The 21,993-nt window shown below is 46.1% G+C and overlaps 1 protein-coding gene across 1 annotated transcript in view; it reads right to left on the bottom strand.

Moving 5' to 3' along the window:
• The window catches only part of LOC143765048 (ethanolamine-phosphate cytidylyltransferase-like), a 33,156-nt gene extending 15,561 nt beyond the window's left edge, over positions 1-17,595 (bottom strand). Inside the window, exons 1-9 of the mRNA XM_077251312.1 lie at positions 17,438-17,595; positions 17,224-17,361; positions 14,889-14,993; positions 10,465-10,535; positions 10,310-10,382; positions 10,010-10,108; positions 7,409-7,645; positions 3,512-3,592; positions 2,341-2,447 (exon numbers count right to left, since the gene is read on the bottom strand). Coding sequence (XP_077107427.1) covers positions 2,341-2,447; positions 3,512-3,592; positions 7,409-7,645; positions 10,010-10,108; positions 10,310-10,382; positions 10,465-10,535; positions 14,889-14,993; positions 17,224-17,361; positions 17,438-17,515 — 989 coding nt within the window. The 5' untranslated portion in view covers positions 17,516-17,595. The remainder of the gene's footprint in view (positions 1-2,340; positions 2,448-3,511; positions 3,593-7,408; positions 7,646-10,009; positions 10,109-10,309; positions 10,383-10,464; positions 10,536-14,888; positions 14,994-17,223; positions 17,362-17,437) is intronic.
• Between the last annotated feature and the right edge of the window lie 4,398 nt (positions 17,596-21,993).

Here is a 21,993-nt window from a genome sequence, read left to right as displayed (position 1 = left end):
TCTGCAGCCAATTAGATGCCGCTTCCCTCACTTCCTTTGCATGAAACCGACAACTGGAAGAAGTGAGAGCTGTTCTGTTGCTGCTCTCTGACTACCTCCGGATGTCTGTTACATCTGAAGAAAGAGTGAAGCAGCGTCTGATTGTTTGCAGGGCTCACGTGACAACAATGTGCTAATGACTCTAAAATGGCGTTGGCACCAGAGGAGAGTATAAGGCAGTGGTGGCAAACCTACTGCACGAGTGCCAGAGGGGGCACATAGAGCCCTCCCTCTGAGCACGAGCACCATCTCCTCAAAACTAGGGCTGCCAGAGTCCTCAGCCCACTCGTAATCTCCCTCGTCACTCATCACTAGTGCCGGCGCCATGGCCACTCTCCTCCGCTCCTAACTCTCCCATCAGGCCGCACGCCATTCCATGAGTCTGCGCATGTGCGGGCTGAAGAGAGTGGCAGCAGCACGATTGCAGAGATGACGCGCGTGCCCACAGGTAGGGCTGATATATGAAGAGACCAGATCAGCGTTGGAACAGGCAGAGGCAAGTAGTTTTTTTTTGTTTTGTTTTAATGTGAGGCCATTTGTCAGGACTCTGAACATTTTTTTACCTTTTGTGCATTACTGCCCTTTTCCGAGATGGCGTCTTTGGTCTCATGTGCACTGTGTCTTCCTGCTATAAAACTCCACCCCAGCCTTCAGTCTGTGCTAGAGTATTCTGCCTTGCATCCAGCTCCTGACCTCTGATTACTCCCTGGCTATATACCTGCTCCTGTGAACCTGTGGGGTTATCCTGCTACTCTGCTCTGAGTTCCTGCTGCATACATCAGTTTCCAGTAATCCTCCATCTGCTGCTCGTGTTTACTTCCATCTGCATTTGCTGGACATGTAAGCTGTTGCTGCTCTGCAAGAACCTGAGACTATTACCCAGGCCTCCCTGGTTGAGCTAAGATATGATTTGAACTGCCTAATAAGCATATCTATCTGTGTCTGGACTAAGACAAGGATTTATTCGTGTCAAGTATCCACAAGAATAACTGTGCTTCATAGACTTTCTGCGTGATTGCATTTTCCTCTGAAGTTTCCTATAGACTGCTAAGCTGCGTTTATTATTTGCACCAAGTGTTGTGGACTTGAGTTTCTCTCTGCACCTGTTTGAATCACCGTGTGATAATATAGACTTTACCACTTATAAAACTGTGTCCTGTAGTTGTCCTGTTCCACGCAAAGAGTCTCCTGAGTTATCCCCTATAATTATTACACCATTAGAGTATGGAGCATCACGTGGGGTCATTATACTGTATGCAGCATCCCATGGGGCCATTATACTGTATGCAACATCACGTGGGGCCATTATACTGTACGCAACATCACGTGGGGCCATTATACTGTACGCAGCATCACGTGGGGCCATTATACTGTACGCAGCATCACGTGGGGCCATTATACTGTACGCAGCATCACGTGGGGCCATTATACTGTACGCAGCATCACGTGGGGCCATTATACTGTACGCAGCATCACGTGGGGCCATTATACTGTACGCAGCATCACGTGGGGCCATTATACTGTACGCAGCATCACGTGGGGCCATTATACTGTACGCAGCATCACGTGGGGCCATTATACAGTATGGAGCATCATGTGGGCCATTATACAGTATTGAGTATCATGTGGGGCCATTATACAGTATGGAGCGCTATGTGGGGCCATTATACAGAATGGAGCGCTATGTGGGGTATTATACAGAATGGAGCATCATGTGGGGCCATAGTACTGTATGGAAAGCAATGCAGGACCCTATTATACTGTATAGAGCACTATGTGGAGCCCATTACACTTTATGGAACACTACACTGTATGGAGGACTATGTGGAACCATTGTACTGTATGGAGGACATTTTGTGCACATTATACTGTATGGAAAGTTGTGTGGGGATTACCTTTGGAAAATCACACTGTGATGGGGTCATCATTCTTTGTTAAGCTATAGTATAGACGCTATAGGGCGCTAATGTAGGAGCTGTTTTTCTAATCTAACACTTCAGTATTCCGGTTAAATTGCCGTGTTGGCACTTTGCGATAATTAAGTGGGTTTCAGATTGCAGTTTGGGCACTCGATCTCTAAAAAGTTCGCCATCGCTGGAATAAGGTGTCTGTATTCGACGTGGGGGAAGCCATCTGATGTATTATGGCCATCATAAAAGTCAAAGTGGGACGAAATTGCACACCAAAGGTCTTGTGTGTAATACATAGCACGGATCCTTTGGGCCAATCATTGTTGGGGGCCTCAGCTCACAGGCCCTCATTATATACACACACGGTATATATTAATTTAAAAAGAATCACCTGTTATATTCTGGAATGTCCAACTTCAGCTCATCCATCAGACGTCTCATGACCTCATCACATTTTCCATGGATTTTCTGGGTGGCTAGTGCATCTTTAGGTGTCCACTGAGGAAATATACAGTGCCGATGGGTGACAATCGCACTCCTGATCCTGTCTACACTTCACATTATCACCTTTTACACAGGCAACGATTTATCCAAGGAAAGTTACTTCTGAACAGGCTGTTAGGGATTCCAGCACGACAACACCTCAGTGCTCCAGGGTGCAGAGTGTGACACTTTCTAAAAAAAAATACTGCTATGCTGACAACTAGAAATAAAAAGAATTGACTCCAGAAAACGGTTCTACGTGACATGCAATCCATTCTAACAGATCTATGATCATTTATGACCTCTACGATCAGAAATGGCATCATTCTCGTCTCCAAATAGATGTGACAGTAACTAGCAGATTGGGCATACTTAGTTACATAGTTATTAAGGTTGAAGGAAGACTGTAAGTCCATCTAGTTCAACCCATAGCCTAACCTAACATGCCCTAACATGTTGATCCAGGGGAAGGCAAAAAAAACCCATGTGGCAAAGAGTAACTCCACCATGGGGAAAAAAATTCCTTCCCGACTCCACATACGGCAATCAGACTAGTTCCCTGGATCAACGCCTTATCAAGGAATCTAGTGTATATACCCTGTAACATTATACTTTTCCAGAAAGGCATCCAGTCCCCTCTTAAATTTAATTAATGAATCACTCATTACAACATCATACGGCAGAGAGTTCCATAGTCTCACTGCTCTTACAGTAAAGAATCCGCGTCTGTTATTATGCTTAAACCTTCTTTCCTCCAGACGTAGAGGATGCCCCCTTGTCCCTGTCTCAGGTCTATGATTAAAAAGATCATCAGAAAGGTCTTTGTACTGTCCCCTCATATATTTATACATTATAGTTACAAATATACATACTGTTTATGTGACAACCATGTAGCACCCGAATCCGTCCTCTTTGTATAGGAGAAATGCAAGAAGAGGCTTCTTCTGTTGCCCGATTGTCACAGCACCAATATTGTCTGATTTGTTTGCTGCAACTTCTGCAGTAAACTTTCATTTTCAGGTCAAAGACGAGAACTCCAGCAAGACCGACTTAAGACAAGAATTTCCATTGGCTCTTACCTGCAAATTTACAATGTAAAGCTTGGGCCGCCGTGTGCTAGGTCTATTCATCCCCCATAGACAGTGGTATTTCTTCAAGATCTGAGGAGGAGATCATGATCAGTCACAAGTAATAGAGCAGGACAGAGCAGTGAGGCGTAAGGGTGAAACATCTCACATGCCTGGAAACTAGAGCCTCTGTATGACACCACAGCAGCCATTTACATTCTGACCCAGGTAAGACGTGGTTAGCTGCAGAAGATCATACATAACACACGAGATTGTCACCTATGGCTTTCAAGCCGTCAACAAATCACAAGTCCAATAATGCAGTGACATCCTGTCGCTTTCATGCTGGCATTTGTGGTTGCACAACAACTGGAAAGTGACAGGTTGCTGATCAATACTTTAATATTGCTCCTTTCAGGATAATCTTTCAGTGTAAAGAGGCTGCCGATCACCCGAGGAAAGAGCAAAACGCTCTTTCATATACATGGCAAAAGATCATCGTTCTCAGCAGTGCATTGTCCAGTGTAAACAGGACCCGTGCTGCTGAGAACAATGGCTCTTTTGCAGAGACTTCATTATGCGCCTTGCACAGCGTCTGCCTGTCCAAACAGATAATTATCATGAAAGCCTTTGGTCGGTCCATGTAATTGTTTTTAAAGGCCCCGTCACACACAGCGACGCTGCAGCGATACAGACAACGATGCTGATCGCTGCAGCGTCGCTGTTTTGTCGCTGTGTGGTCGCTGGGGAGCTGTCACACAGACAACTCTCTCCAGCGACCAACGATCAGGGGAACGACTTCGGCATCGTTGAAACTGTCTTCAACGATGCCGAAGTCCCCCTGCAGCACCCGGGTAACCAGGGTAAACATCGGGTTACTAAGCGCAGGGCCGCGCTTAGTAACCCGATGTTTACCCTGGTTACCAAAAAAACCAAACAGTACATGCTCGCCTTTCGGTGTCCGTCAGGTCCCTTGCCGTCTGCTTCCTGCTCTGACTGAGCCGCCGTACAGTGAGAGCAGACGTCACTGCTGTGCTCTCACTTCTCACTGTACGGCGGCACTCAGTCAGAGCAGGAAGCGGACGGCAAGGGACCTGACGGACATCAGATGGTGAGTATGTACTGTTTGGTTTTTTTTACATTTACGCTGGTAACCAGGGTAAACATCGGGTTACTAAGCGCGGCCCTGCGCTTAGTAACCTGATGTTTACCCTGGTTACCAGTGAAGACATCGCTGGATCGGTGTCACACACACCGATTCAGCGATGTCAGCGGGACCTCAACAATCAAAAAACGGTCCAGGCCATTCCGACACGACCAGCGATCTCGCAGCAGGGGCCTGGTCGCTGCTACGTGTCAAACATAGCGAGATCGCTACTGAGGTTGCTGTTGCGTCACAAAACTAGTGACTCAGCAGCGATCTCGCTAGCGATCTCGCTATGCGTGACGGGGCCTTTAGACTTCGGCTACATTCACATATCAGTTTCCATTTTTACATCCTTGTAAAACAGACGGTTGTGTCACCTGTATCTCCCCCATTTTCACCTCTTTTTCTTTTTTTTCTTTTTTAAACATTGAAGCCAATAAACTGTCTGCACTTTATGTATTGACTCTTAATAGTTGGATCAGTTAAAAACTAATGAAATGTTAAAGTAAAAGTCTGCCTTCAGGTTGTCATCTTTACTGATCTCAGTGAACTTTAATAGACGATTCTAAATTGCACAAAGGATGAGAATAAGACTTGCGCCGAGTCCCATGGACCAGAATCCTTTTTAAACCGGATGTGTATATGGATCAATGAAACTACGGGTATGAGCACAGCAGTGTAAAGTATGTACAGCACCCAGATGAGGACAAATGAATGTGTGAATATAGCCTTTAAGGCGGCCAAACTCCCCAAGGTGTTGTGTGTATAATGGAGTCAGGAGACACAGGCTATTGGCTCAATGGACGACAACTATCTCATGTGTATGGACACTAACTTAAATTAATACAAAGAGATTATTTTATGTTTGTTAAAGTAAAGTCCCATTAAGACGAGCGGACAATCAGGAACAAGGGTTTCTTAAGCCCCCGTCACACTAAGCGAGGTCGCTAGCGAGATCGCTGCTGAGTCACAAGTTTTGTGATGCAACAGCGACCTCAGTAGCGATCTCGCTATGTTTGACACGTAGCAGCGACCAGGCCCCTGCTGTGAGATCGATGGTCGTGTCGGAATGGCCTGGACCTTTTTTTGGTCGTTGAGGTCCCGCTGACATCGCTGAATCGGTGTGTGTGACACGGATTCAGCGATGTCTTCACTGGTAACCAGGGCAAACATCGGGTTACTAAGCGCAGGGCCGCGCTTAGTAACCCGATGTTTACCCTGGTTACCATCGTAAATGTAAAAAAAAACAAACACTACATACTCACATTCCGGTGTCCGTCAGGTCCCTTGCTGTCTGCTTCCCGCACTGACTGACTGCCGGCCGTAAAGTGAAAGCACAGCACAGCGGTGACGTCACCGCTCTGCTGTTAGGGCCGGCGCTCAGTCAGTGCAGGAAGCGGACGCCGGGGGACGCGAAGGTGAGTATGTACTGTTTGTTTTTTTACATTTTACACTGGTAACCAGGGTAAACATCGGGTTACTAAGCGCAGGGCCGCACTTAGTAACCCGATGTTTACCCTGGTTACCATCGTAAATGTAAAAAAAAAAAAAAACTACATACTCACATTCCGGTGTCCTTCAGGTCCCTTGCTGTCTGCTTCCCGCACTGACTGACTGCCGGCCGTAAAGTGAAAGCACAGCGGTGACGTCACCGCTCTGCTGTTAGGGCCGGCGCTCAGTCAGTGCAGGAAGCGGACGCCGGGGGACGCGAAGGTGAGTATGTACTGTTTGTTTTTTTACATTTTACACTGGTAACCAGGGTAAACATCGGGTTACTAAGCGCGGCCCTGCGCTTAGCAACCCGATGTTTACCCTGGTTACCCGGGGACCTCGGCATCGTTGGTCGCTGGAGAGCTGTCTGTGTGACAGCTCCCCAGCGACCACACAGCGACTAAACAGCGACGCTGCAGCGATCGGCATCGTTGTCTGTATCTCTGCAGCGTCGCTAAGGCTACTTTAACACTAGCGTCGGGCTCGGCCCGTCGCGGTGCGTCGGGCCGAGGTCCCCGACGCTAGCGCTGTCTCCGCCGCACAACGGGGGCAGCGGATGCATTTTTCCAGCGCATCCGCTGCCCCATTGTGAGGTGCGGGGCGGAGTTCCGGCCGCGCATGCGCGGTCGGAAAAAGCGGACCGTCGAGAGCAAAAAACGTTACATGTAACGTTTTTTGCTCCCGACGGTCCGCCACAGCACGGCGCAACCGTCGCACGACGGTTGCGACGTGTGGCAATGCGTCGCAAATGCGTCGCTAATGTTAGTCAATGCTCAAAAAACGCATCCTGCAAGAACTTTTGCAGGATGCGTTTTTTCGGCAAAACAACGCATTTGCGACGTATTGCAGTTAACGCTAGTGTGAAAGTAGCCTCAGTGTGACGGGGCCTTTAGAACATTTGTTCACAGATAATGGCTTGTGTAAATAGGCTGGCAATCATCTGACAAGCAAAATCCTCATTCATTGGGCGACAGCATTGCTCAATCATTAAAATCTTTGCTATCGCCAGGAAATCATCCTGTGTACACAGACATATTGTATGCGCACACACCATAGGCAGACACTGCAAATGCACTTTAAGGGCTCATGCAGACGAGTGTATAAATCAGATATGTTCATGTACATTTTTTAATGTAGATGTATGAAAACTGACTGCAAGGAACATAACACGGATGTAAAAAACAGACATAAGAATGAAAATAGTCCGTGTTTTCTGGACTATTTTAATAATCTGCACCTGGTCTGTGTCACATTTTTTGTGCTTCATGTACCTTCAGGCTGGAGCCGAGGCAGAGAATGACATCGGCCTTTTCTGCAGCTTTCACGGCCCCCACCCAGTTGAGCGGCTGCGACAACTTCCCTCGCTCTCCAAAGTGAACAATAGAGTCTCTCAGCTCTCCCCCACACTTGTGGCAGGAACGTCCAGTGTTGTGCTTGTGAAGGGCTGTCCTCTCCGTCACATCAAAAAGTCGCACATACTCTCGGGGAGGTGAACATGATGTGCACACCTACAGGAGAAAGGACACCACTTGATGGCACCACCAAACAAGGGAACAAATTCTTCTAAAACGCCACATGCTATTTTATCCTTACACAAATGAGGTGTTGTCTGATGGAGCATGTTTCCTGGAGGCAACACTTTTTTGTGTACCCTTTTAGGACACACAAATATGATAAGGTTGGGTCTTTGACTCTGGATCCCCCAATAAGAGTCATTAACAAAAAGCATCTCTGTGCAGACGCAACCCCTCCATGTCCTGCACGTCATACTATCATGGCTGGCAATACTACATGATAGGCATGGCCAAATGGAGGACTTCTCTGACTGGTGTGCACCAATGTGTCTGCACTAATTAACTATTCACGCCTCCAACTTCAAGCCCAATTGCTTAATCTTCCAAAAACGTATGCATAAGAAGGCAGAATCCCTGGACACACTGATGACTGCAAGTCAATTAGACCTTCATGTAATAAAACTGAAAGTGAAGGCTGCAGTTAAAGACATTGTCCACTACTTCATGTCTGAACAATCGGGACCTGACACCCGACACCCAGGCCGATCAGCTGTCATTGGTCGGAAATACCTGCAGAGCTGGCCGTCTTCTAGTATTGGCTGTGGCTTGGTACTACACATCCTCCTCCTATTCAAATCAATAGTAGGCGGATGTCCAGTACACTGCGGCGACCACTATCAGTGGCGCCAATACCAACTGCAGCTGATCGGTGATGGTGCCGGGTGTCTGACCCTGAACAAACAGACACTGATGGTCTATCCTAAAGGTACCTTCACACGAAACGACTTTGTAACGATATCGCTAGCGATCCGTGACGTTGCAGCGTCCTCGCTAGCGATATCGTTTAGTTTGACAGGCAGCAGCGATCAGGATCCCGCTGTGATGTCGCTGGTCGCTGAATAAAGTCCAGAACTTTATTTGGTCGTCCGATCGCCGTGTATCGTTGTGTTTGAAAGCAAAAGCAACGATACCAGCGATGTTTTACACTGGTAACCAGGGTAAACATCGGGTTACCAAGCGCAGGGCCGCGCTTAGTAACCCGATGTTAACCCTGGTTACCAGCGTAAAAGTAAAAAAAACAAACAGTACATACTCACCTGCGCGTCCCCCAGCGTCTGCTTCCTGACACTTACTGAGCGCCGGCCCTAAAGTGAAAGTGAAAGTACAGCGGTGACGTCACCGCTGTGCTGTTAGGGCCGGAGCTCAGTCAGTGTCAGGAAGCAGACGCTGGGGGACGCGCAGGTGAGTATGTACTGTTTGTTTTTTTTACTTTTACGCTGGTAACCAGGGTAAACATCGGGTTACTAAGCGCGGCCCTGCACTTAGTAACCCGATGTTTACCCTGGTTACCCGGGGACCTCGGCATCGTTGGTCGCTGGAGAGCGGTCTGTGTCACAGCTCCCCAGCGATCAAACAGCGACGCTGCAGCGATCGGCATCGTTGTCGCTATCGCTGCAGCGTCGCTTCGTGTGAAGGTACCTTTAGGATAGGTCATCAGTGCTAAAGTAGTGGACAACCTCTAAACAAATGCTCACAGACACATAGGCCACGTGCACACGGCCAGTATTTGGTGAGTTTTTACCTCAGTATGTGTAAGCCAAAACCAAGAATGAAGCAATCAGAGGAAAAGTATAAGGCCACGTGCACACGGACAGTATTTGATCAATAGTTTACCTCAGTAAGTGTAAGCCAAAACCAGGAGCGGGTGATAAATGCAGAAGTAGTGACGTGTTTCTATTACACTTTTCCTCTGATTGTTCCTCTCCTGTGGGGGGCTCATTCTGTATATAGGGGAAGCAGAGTTAATTTCAGCTTATTAGTTCAGCCCTCCACAAGTGTCTCTCATGTAGCCTCTTGGAACAATTAATTGCCCAACCCTGGTCTAAAAGGTCCTGTTGCTATTGATGACACCCTCTAGAAGGTTAGACAGATATGATCATGATCCAGCAGCATCACCACACCGTACATACATGCCACTTGTCGCCAAGGGCTAAGAATCTATTCTACTATAAATCACCACATTAACAGCGCACACACAGAAAACATAGCATTTCACCAATAGGGCCTGATGAGGTGTGCAGCAGTCCGTTATTAATAAGGGAGCACTGCTGGCTGCTGTATACAGATGCAGATACAAAGGACCTGTTCAAAATGGACATGAAACTGAGTCTGCCATGTGCTTCTCTTAGCCGAACAGCACAATAAATTAATTCTGTGATCTTATGATTAATAGTAAAGGTGACCTATCACTGAAAATAGAGTAGCATATTCAGGCGACAGGTTCACTTTCACACAAAAGAACTCCCTTCAATAGCACGTTATTCAAAATGACAATCAATAAGCCGAGCCAGTCCTTACCTCTATATACATGTTTCCGTGGACTTCAGACGTTGCGTCTCGTGGTAAGCCACTACGAAGATGAAGCCCGTCACAATTCTGCGAGACTACATGCTGCACCTAGTAAGACCATATATTTTAATAAAAATGGTTGCAAGATCCAGAAGTCGTCATATCTGACTTAAGGGAATCTGTACAGCCATACGACAAGCTGTCACTGCAACCTATGGGCTAGCGAGGCACTGGGTAACGCACCAGTTTGGAGCTCACAAGGCATCACACAGTGGTCACCATAGGGGGAGGGAAGTCGCAGACACCTACCAGCCCAGCTCTGTGTAATCGAGCAATGCACATGTGTGTAAAGGTCGGCTCCGCTTCACTCAGATCACCAGTGCTGTGAAATAAAGAGCACGCACTTAATAAAAGTCCCCATTGGAAATGTCTGAAGAGACGTTTCACACATCAAATCCCCTCACCTCACACTCCTGCCCTTATTCAGAAGGGTCCACACACCACTTGGTCCACGATAGTCTGGAATGGCAGCTGCCTATTAAACAAAGCAGACATTGTTTATTATGTACGTGTTACCATGACTGGACTCAACCCATGGCTGACGTCACACAGGTGTATGAGGCCAAAAGCAAGAAACCTCGCTTCACAATGCAAGCGCCATACACTTTCAGAGCTGACTTGGAATGACGAGGCATCCATATATGGGGTTTTAGCACAGTGAAAAAAATGCTTCCTACTGAATACCTCTTGGAAAAATAATGCGCTTTTCAAATAAAACTCAATACCAGAAATGGCATAGTCATCGGCAGTGCTTACAACGGTCAGTGGCCTGCCCGGGTCTGTCAGCCTGCTATGAGACCTCCGCGGTCTGCCTGGGCCCATGTGCAGACTATCTGCAGTCACTAGCTGGATACTACAGACGACATGCACATGCTCGGCCACAGCAGGAGGTAGCTTGATGTACGACAAGGGGGCATAATTCTATTTGAAAAAGGCATTATTTTTCCGAGATTTTTTTTTTTTTTTAGATGGGATGCATTTTTTTTATTGTGGTAAAATTACTTCACCTGAATGGCAATGCCCAGATGACTTAAGACCACGTGCACACGATCAGTATTTATAATCCAGGATCAGGAGTGGGTGATAAATACAGAATTGGTGACGTGTTTCTATTATACTTTTCCTATGATTGTTCCACTCCTAGTTTTGGTTTAAAAATATTGAGGTAAAAAAGTCACCAAATAATGAACGCGTGCATGTGGCCTAAGGGGTAATTAGTAGAGTTAAAGAGGCTGTAGACTACTGGATAACCACTGCTTATGCTAATGAGGGCTTTGACTAGTCAATAGGGTATTAGTTTCCCATAGTCAGCCTCCCTTTCCATGTTATCACACCCCTGTGGGCATGATGACTAAAGATGAGTGAATGTGTTCGGGTCCCCGCTTATTCGGCAAGCTATAGCGCTTACCAAATAAGATGCAGAGGGAACCCGGATACCTGGCGTGTGTGCTGGCTGATCAGCTCAGCAGCTGCTATCTCGCGGCTGTGTGAGAGTCACAGAACATGCATGGAGAGCCCAACAAACAGGCTCTCCATGCATGTGTTGTGCCTGAAACACAGCCGCGACACGTGCAGCTGCGGGGCCGATCAGCCAGCACACACGCCAGGTATCCGGGTTCCCTCTGCATCTTATTTGGTAAGCGCTATAGCTTGCCGAATAAGCGGGGATCCGAACACATTCACTCAACTCTAATGATGACATAACATAATTTTCACAAACCGGCCTCATCGCCACTTATGCAAATCTAGCGTATGCGCGCCGCTCATTCCGGCAGCATCACTGCGTCTCTGAAGCCCAGGGGTATGCTTCCCAGCTGCAGAGACATGCACTGCACATGACCGGAAGCCATCTTCTAGTCTAAAACGTTTTAAACCAAAACAACTAGTCAAAGCCCTCATTAGCGCAGGGAAAGCGGAGGTTCTAAATGCTTTTGTGTTTATTTAGAATATAACTATAGGATTAGTAATGGATAGATGTCTTATAGACACCTCTCCATTACTAATCCGTGGGCTTGATGTCACCAGACAATACAAAAGTGACATCAACCCCATAAATATTACCCCACTTGCCATCTAATAGATGTGCATTTTCTGGGTGGCTGCGGGATGCTATTTTTAGGCTGGGGGAGGAGAGGTCAATATTCATGGCCCCTTAACGGCCTGGGAATACCAGCACCCAGCTATCTGCTTTAGCTAGGCTGGTTGTCAAAAATGGGGGGGGAGGGGGGGGGGACATCACGCAGTTTCTTTAAAATTATTTAAATAAATTTAAAAAAACAGCTAGGCACCAGCCTTGCTAACGCTGACACCTGAAGGTTGCAGCCCACCGCTGTCAGTTTTGTTTGGGTGGTTATCAAAAATACAGGGGAACTCACACCGTTTTTTTTTTATTTATTTATAACAGGCAACGGCTGATGAATATTCCCAGCTGCTGACTGCTCTCAACATTATTAGATGGCAGAAGGTCTAGGCTGATGAGAGTAATAGTCCCATCAGCCGCCGCCTGCTCTCGCTGTTATCAGTTAAATATTACTCTCAACATCCTCCCCTGCTCGCCGACAGAACAGGAGAGAATGAGGAGAGCAGTCTTCAGCAAATAGTGCTGGGGAATAGCGCTAACTGTACCGCTGCTTCCCATGCCATCCGTGTGCGGGACGTTTTGTGGCCCGTGCTGCTGTTAAAAAGGGGATATGTCAGCGTATTTTGCCCACAGACACACAGTCCGTGGAAACACACTGACATGTGCACAGACCCATTCACTTGAATGGATCTACGTGTGTAAGTGTCTCTGGTAAATATGAAAACTGTCATCACACATAGCGGTGACACTGACGTCTGAAAGAGGCCTAAGGGACCGACAGAAAATCCTCCAGACTAAAATGATGAGTGCAAATGTACGTTTTCTTTTTCCATTGGCCCTGCCTGGGATATCGTGACTGGAGGAAAAGGTGGGGAGAGTGGACAGTTTACAAATGAGGATGTAGGGAAAATCTTTGTATATTTATCATACACTTTTTTATGTAACAAATAATATAATTAAAATCTACCAGATGTAAAATCTAAAAATCGAGCAGAGTTTGTCCTGAGTCCAAAAGAAGATGTCCATGCTATGTTGACTACCGTACATCCAGTTGAAGTCTATTGAGACGCACAGACCAGTCGGGTCTGTGAGCGGTAAAATGGAGGCCAGTGGCTGACATCAACGTGCACATGACAGGGGAGGCAAATGGCAGTGAGGTCATGCGCTCTTGTCGCATACTGAAGTCGGTGGCCAACTTCAGAAGAAGATGCCGCACAGTGGGGGAGCGGAGGGAAAGGGAGCATTTTTTTTTTTTTTTAAATCAGTGGCCATACTGCTACATGGAGGACTATGGGCTGTGCATTATACTATATGGAGGACTATGGGATGCATTATACTATATGGAGGACTATGGGCTGTGCATTATACTATATGGAGGACTATGGGCTGTGCATTATAGTATATGGAGGACTATGGGCTGTGCATTATAGTATATGGAGGACTATGGGCTGTGCATTATACTATATTGGAGGACTATGGGCTGTGCATTATACTATATTGGAGGACTATGGGCTGTGCATTATACTATATTGGAGGACTATGGGCTGTGCATTATACTATATTGGAGGACTATGGGCTGTGCATTATACTATATGGAGGACTATGGGATGCATTATACTATATGGAGGACTATGGGCTGTGCATTATACTATATGGAGGACTATGGGCTGTGCATTATAGTATATGGAGGACTATGGGCTGTGCATTATAGTATATGGAGGACTATGGGCTGTGCATTATACTATATTGGAGGACTATGGGCTGTGCATTATACTATATTGGAGGACTATGGGCTGTGCATTATACTATATTGGAGGACTATGGGCTGTGCATTATACTATATTGGAGGACTATGGGCTGTGCATTATACTATATTGGAGGACTATGGGCTGTGCATTATACTATATTGGAGGAGTATGGGCTGTGCATTATACTATATTGGAGGAGTATGGGCTGTGCATTATACTATATTGGAGGAGTATGGGCTGTGCATTATACTATATTGGAGGAGTATGGGCTGTGCATTATACTATATTGGAGGAGTATGGGCTGTGCATTATACTATATTGGAGGAGTATGGGCTGTGCATTATACTATATTGGAGGAGTATGGGCTGTGCATTATACTATATTGGAGGAGTATGGGCTGTGCATTATACTATATTGGAGGAGTATGGGCTGTGCATTATACTATATTGGAGTAGTATGGGCTGTGCATTATACTATATTGGAGGAGTATGGGCTGTGCATTATACTATATTGGAGGAGTATGGGCTGTGCATTATACTATATTGGAGGAGTATGGGCTGTGCATTATACTATATGGAGGACTATGGGCTGTGCACTATACTATATGGAGGACTATGGGCTGTGCATTATACTATATGGAGGACTATGGGATGCATTATACTATAAGGAGGACTATGGGCTGTGCATTATACTGTAAGAAGGACTATGGGCTGTGCATTATACTATAAGGAGGACTATGGGCTGTGCATTATACTATAAGGAGGACTATGGGCTGTGCATTATACTATAAGGAGGACTACGGGCTGTGCATTATACTATATGAAGGAGTATGGGCTGTGCATTATACTATATGGAGTACTATGGGATGCTTTATACTATATGGAGGACTATGGGCTGTGCATTATACTATATATTTATTTATATTATATATATTATTCAGAATGGGGCCTAAATCTTGCACCAGGGACCATAAGACTCTAGTTACGCCACTGCTCCTTACCGTGCTGATCCCAGCTCCAGTGTAGATCACCATATCCTCTGCTCCGCGAACAGCATCTGCCAGCTCCAAAACCTTTTTCTGAAGGATTTCAGCTCCATCAACAACCTAAAAAAGGCACAAATATCAGTCACAATGTATATTCACTACATAATTAGCAACTTTTGTTCTGTGCTCTATGTTGCCACGTGAAACACCAACAATATCATCATCGGCATAACTAATGTATTCTCCAAGAGGACAGTGAAGGTTTTTTCTTGCATAATATCTAATAACTTACAACACTGATATAATGTAATGTATACATTACACAGGTGATACAGCTACTGCCGTGTATAATTGCAGTACCACCCATATAATGTATATACAGCAGTATCGCCCATATAACGTATATACAGCAGTATCGCCCATATAACGTATATACAGCAGTATCGCCCATATAACGTATATACAGCAGTATCGCCCATATAACGTATATACAGCAGTATCACCCATATAACGCATATACAGCAGCATCACCCATATAACGTATATACAGCATTATCACCCATATAATGTATATACAGCATTATCACCCATATAATGTATATACAGCATTATCACCCATATAATGTATATACAGCATTATCACCCATATAATGTATATACAGCATTATCACCCATATAATGTATATACAGCATTATCACCCATATAATGTATATACAGCATTATCACCCATATAATGTATATACAGCATCACCCCCCATATAATGTATATACAGCATCACCCATATAATGTATACACAGCATCACCCATATAATGTATATACAGCATTATCACCTATATAATGTATATATAGCAGTAGCAGTTTTTCCTGTATAATGTATATTGACTGCTGTAAATACAATTACTTCAGCTGAGGTGTATATCACCTATATAATGTAATGTATTCACGGCAGTAGCTGTATCGTAGCTGTATAGCAGACAATATACATTATACGGGTAAAACTGACTGCTGTATATACATAAAGAAGTTTCTATCTTAGGACTCGCCCAGATCACAGAGATGGGGGGAGGATGAAGCGTTGCGAGTGTCCAGCGTCAGTCCTGCAGAGGAGCGGATCCCTGGGACCGGTGGGCCAAAAAAAAATGTTCTGACGCTGGTACAGGGCAACGTCAGACAGAAAGAGCTCTGCGTGCGCCGCAAGTCGAAGTCACTAGTTCAGCACACCAGCATGCTCAGATAACACCTCATCCAGCCCACTGGCTCATTACTAGTGAGAACTAAAGGTACCTTCACACTGAACAACTTAACAACAATAACGATAGCGATCCGTGACGTTGCAGCGTCCTGGATAGCGATATCGTTGTGTTTGACACGCAGCAGCGATCTGGATCCTGCTGTGACATCATTGGTTGGAGCTAGAAGTCCAGCACCTTATGTCGTCGCTGAGTCGGCGTGTGTGACGCGGATTCAGCAATGTCTTCACTGGTAACCAGGGTAAACATCGGGTTACTAAGCGCAGGGCCGCGCTTAGTAACCCGATATTTACCCTGGTTACCATTGTAAATGTAAAAAAATCCAAACACTACATACTTACATTCCAGTGTCTGTCGGGTCCCTTGACGTCCGCTTCCCTGCACTGTGTCAGCGCCGGCTGGCCGTAAAGCAGAGCACAGCGGTGACGTCACCGCTGTGCTTTCCGGCCGGCGCTTACACAGTGCAGGGAAGCACAGCGCCGGGGGACAGACACCGGAATGTAAGTATGTACTGTTTGTTTTTTTTTTACATTTACACTGGTAACCAGGGTAAACATCGGGTTACTAAGCGCGGCCCTGCGCTTAGTAACCCGATGTTTACCCTGGTTACCCGGGGACTTCGGCATCGTTGGTCGCTGGAGAGCTGTCTGTGTGACAGCTCTCCAGCGACCACACAACGACGAAACAGCGACGCTGCAGCGATCGGCAACGTTGTCTGTATCGCTGCAGCGTCGCTTAATGTGACGGTACCTTTACTCATCAGTTGGCAGATCAGCAGGACAAAGCCATCCTCCCATATCAGTGGCTCCGTGGTCTGTGCACAGGATGCGGCCATGTTACTTATCCGCCAGAACACACAGCCTGTGATTGGCTGCAGAGGTCAAGTCACTTTAAGCAGTACAGCATTAACAATCATCCAATGACTCGCTGCTGCAGTCGCTCAGTCGCTGCAGCCAATCACAGGCCGCTGGTAAGGCACTACTCCATCCATGCTCTACGCATCCCATCCCCCGTGAATGCCTGGCATAACCCTTTCCTGTCCTGGGGGTGGCGCCCCCGCCTGGTTACCGCACGGTACTCCGTCCGCACACACCGACCTCCTGCTCCCGGTACCGCAGCCGCTCTCTCCGCTGCCGCTGCCTCTCCAGCTCCTGCACCAGCTCCGCACAGCCCTCCAGCAGCTGCCGCTCCCCGGGACTCCGCTCGGCCGGCCGCTTGTGCAAAATCCGGGAGATCTGCAGGAAAGCAGCGGGTCAGAGGGTGCAAGTCACTGGGTCCATCGGCCGTAGCCATGAGGCAGCGCCACCATACCTGTCTCCGCCGCTCCCGGTGCTGCTCGCGCTGCACAATTTGTTCTCGGGCTTCTGCTTTCCGCTCTGCACGGCCCATACCGGTAACTTGAAAACACCTTCCGCTTCCGCGAGCGGCTCCGAACCGGAAGAGACGTCATTCATTCTTCTTGCTGCACTGAGGAGCAGCCACGTGACCAGCAACAGAACGCGTAGATTCTGCCCTGAGAACGGCCCTCCTAGCAACCAGAGTCTAACTCTCACAACCAATCACATTCCAGCTCTCATTCGTACAAAGCAGAGTAGCAAATATAATCTGACACCTGATTGGTGGCTGGGCACAGTTATGGCATATACACGGGGGCATACACCTATGTCAGGAGCAGGGTCCCCTCACTAGCCACTGACACTCCATGGGTAACCGCACATATGTGTATGGAAGATATGGAGATTAAAGTAGAAAAAATACTCAAATATACACGATTATAAATATAAAAAATTGATCACTGGGATATCACCTGTAACCAACGTTGCTGTTCACAGAAACATAAAAATAGTTCTGGTTTCATCCATAATAAAAATAATCAATTTTTTATCTTAATTTTCATTCATACGTCTCTATTTTTAAATATTAATGGTTGTTAAAATGTACAAGAACAGTTTTCTATGTTAAAGAATTGCGTTATATATGTAAAAATCAGACGCTGTACAATTGATCTGGAAAAAAGATACAGGAAAAAACTCACCGCCACATAAACGTGTATCTGAAGAAAACAGACACGATCAATGCATAAATATAATAATGCTGACTGTAAGGGTCTCTAAAAACGTCATAAAAACCGTAAAACAAACGGTCCTCACTGGCCCATGCTTGATCCATTCATTCGAGGCCTTGGTCACATTTCCCAGCATGTTTCCCCTCAGGACTCAGCCATTCATCAACACCATGTGGGGTCCGGTTTACGGTATATACTGTGAGTGTGCGATGTCCAAGATGGGGGAAACCCCTTAAATGTTATTTTTGTGGCAAATTAGGGCATATTCGGAATAGGATATGCACCGATCTTAATGGAACGGACCCATTCATCCATCCTAAACCTGGATGTATGACTAGTTCTATTAAATTCTAGGGGTCTGTGTGCCGTCAGGTTTTCAAAGGGATAACTCAGAGACAATAAATCTCATGGTCCAGTCTTGGACTGGCCCCCGGGGAACAGGTAAATTCCCAGGTGGGCCCCTGTGGAGGAGGAAATCACTTGTTCCCAATATGAGCAGCAGTTGGCTCATTTGATTTGATTCCCTGTGAAAGAGGGTAATGTAATATTTGCATGAAGGTGAACAGTGGGCCCCCAGAGTCAATGTTACTGGGGCTCCTTGCCATCCCACTCTGAGACTGCTGTGGCAGGAGTATTCCCGACTGCGTCTGTGCACTTAGCTGAACATGTAGACCAGGAAAAGTTCCCAGAGTCCTTCACAATATATATCATTGATAGATCAGGCATTATTAATCCACAACTATCCTGACTAGTTCTAAACTTGAGGGAACAATAAAGTGTAGTAACCATATCAGAGATAGGCGAGAGCTAATACACAGTATGGGGACCGTGTCGTGGGAAAATGTGCCCTCCATCAGTGTGTCTCTACTCATCCAATATCTTCTGGCTGGTCTCACGCCTGCCCTGACTCGTATTTATTCCCAATGTGGGTATTGTGCCCGCCAATTTAAGTGGGGGTTCAGCAAGCACATTTTATGTTGGAAAAAAGCTTTTTTTTTACTGATCCATTCATAGTCTGCCTGCAAAAAATGACATCTGAACATGTCCATGGGCTACATAGTCTGTAATGGGTACATGTTATAGTCAGTGAGACACGCTTCTCCCTTCTTAAAGAAACGGTTATGTTGTGATTAGAACTTTACAGGCACCAATGTGCAGGGATAACATACTGTCATGTAATTGGGATAATATGTGCAATTTCAGAGTCTTATAAGTACTTCGTTATGTGGTTCTCTCTGTGTTTTTGGTGAATGTATAATGTATTTTATGTAAAACATTTAGGGAAAGTTTAGAGATAAGCTTATGATGGCATAAGGTTTAGTAGAGGATATAGCGTTAGTGTCAGATATAATTTAGGGAAAGTGCAGTAGTGGGCACAATAGATTCAGGAAGTAGAAAGTAAGTTGCACAGATTTAGGAACACTTAAAGGGGTTGTCACTACTAGGACAACCCCTTCTTGAACAAAATGTTTTGCCCCAATAAAATAAAAAAACCTATTCACACCTCCTGTGCTGGCGCCATTCTCACGGTGTCGGCACTCGCTCTCCCCGGGGCTCTTGTGCGGTTTTGTGACACGTGACCCCGACGCCCAATCAGCACTAGTGTCACTGTCCCCGCCTACGTACGGACAGTTTGGAGGGAACAAACTGTTATGGACTGTCAAGCAGCATGAGAACGTCCGCAACAAATTTCAGTAGATCTTCCTGGGTCGTCCGGTCCCTGAGGCCCAAATTAGTCACGGTGAAGCTTGCCTTAGTCTCTTTCCACAAGGGAAAGCTGGAAGGGGAATTTCTTATGAAAGTCAGGATAGGAGTTGTGGGAGCTGCAAGGCCAGATGGAGTTTCCCAGGGGCCAGAGAGGAAAGGCATAGCTCAGGCTGAAATGACCGTAACTACAACAACGTATTGTGCTGTAGCAACAATTAAACTTGGACTGCTCAGTAAAGTTAAACTGTTTGAAAAGGACAAAGTGTCTTCTGTTGACTGTGTCTGAACCTAGATCTTGAATAGTGGAGACAGTGTAGGTGGCACGGGTTTACCGCGACAGAGAGGAGCCAGAAGACCGCAGGGACTGATTTCTCCAACTCCTGCACGGATTAGAAGCACTTCTCTTTCATATTAAACAGTGTAAATTTCTTTTAGCAATGCAGGGGTTAATTTGCTCTGTTGAGAGCTCCTGGAAGCTTTCCTGCTCTCAGCTGTGCCCTGTTAGCCACTCCCATCTCCTATATAATCTGGCCCAGAGTAGCTTATGCTGCATGGCTGGAGGTTGTTGTTGTTTGTTGTTGGAGAAGGCGTTTGGTGCAACTGTTGCTAGGTTTTGAGTGTGTAATAATTCCCCTTCTCCTACATAGGTTTAACCCCATACTCCACTCCCCGGTGTTTACTTCTGTTGTTTATGTGAGTATATTTGTATGTTTTGTATTTTCTTTTATCCCTGTTCCTATTACCTTGTTAGTCTGGTTGGAGTATTACGGTACACTACTACTCCCCTCTTCCCTGGGTAGGGGAAGGATACAGACTGAGGGTGGATTCAGGAGCTAAGGCAAGGCACGTGGCCCCGGCGTCTTCACCATCAGAAGTAATCAGGAACAGGGCGAGCTAGGGCACCCATAGCGTTATTGACAGGGAAGGAGCCCCTGGTCCTTGACACCCGACAAAGAGTCGTGAAATTAGGCCTTTGGCCAAAATGTGAGTGTTATACCATTCACACAGAGTACAAGGCAAACGGGACACTGTTTACTTGTGGGGTGTTAGGGTGTGGGAACATAATAGCCACATGCCCATTACTACCACCCTGTGCACCTTACATTATATCTTTAAAAAAATGGCTAGAACACAAACAACTAAAAGAACCTTGGAACAAAGCCTGAGGTCCTGTTCACGCAGCGTTTAAGCATTTATTCCAGGTTCGGTCTGAATTCCTGGTAAATGGAGCTTGCTTTTTTCTAGAAGTGTCCCTCTATGTTGTTGCACACATCTGGAAAGTTGGACGCGATCAGAAAAAAAGTACAGAGAACATTTGAGCTCCGTTTCTGCCATTGTGATCTAACAATGTCACGGCAGACCAGGAATGAAAGACATTTTTCCATTTCATTTGAAAACATTACCTTATTTTGAAATTGTCGTCAGCAGCACGTATCATAAAAGTTGGGCCCGAGCCCTGAGTGGTATCAACTCTTCAATATAAAACAGTCTGTAAGCTTTTGGGAAGTGACAAAACCATTGCTGGAGTTTTGGGGAGGAATGTTGTCCCATTCTTGTCTTGATGTAGAATTTTAGCTGATCAACAGTCCTGGATCTTTGCTGGATTTTCTGTTCCATAACCCACTAAATGTTTTCTATGGGTGAAAGGTCTGGGCTGCAGGTGGCCGGTTCATCACCTGAACTCTTCTGTGAATCCATGATGCTGCGATGGATGCAGTATGGGGTTTGGCATTGTCTTGCTGATTTTATGCAAGGCCTTCTCTGAGATATATGTTGTCTGGATGGGAGCATATGTTCTAAAACCTCTATATAATGCCTGCATTGATAGTGCCTTTCAGGATGTGTCGGCTGCCCATGTCATAGGCACTAATGCATCTCCATACATCAGCGATGCAGGCTTGTGAAAGGTGCACTGGTAAGAAACTGGATGGTCCCTCTCCTTGAGTCTGCAGGACAAGGTGTCTTTGGTTTCTATAAAGAATTTAACATTTTCATTCCCCTGACCACAGAACAGTTTTCCATTTTGCCTCAGTCCAATTTAAATGTGCTTTGGCTCAGGGAAGACAATAGCGTTTCTGGATTGTGACAATATATG

The sequence above is a fragment of the Ranitomeya variabilis genome, chromosome 4, assembly GCF_051348905.1.
Source record: "Ranitomeya variabilis isolate aRanVar5 chromosome 4, aRanVar5.hap1, whole genome shotgun sequence".
NCBI classification, from domain to species: Eukaryota; Metazoa; Chordata; class Amphibia; order Anura; family Dendrobatidae; genus Ranitomeya; species Ranitomeya variabilis.
This window is presented reverse-complemented; position numbering and strand designations above follow the sequence as displayed.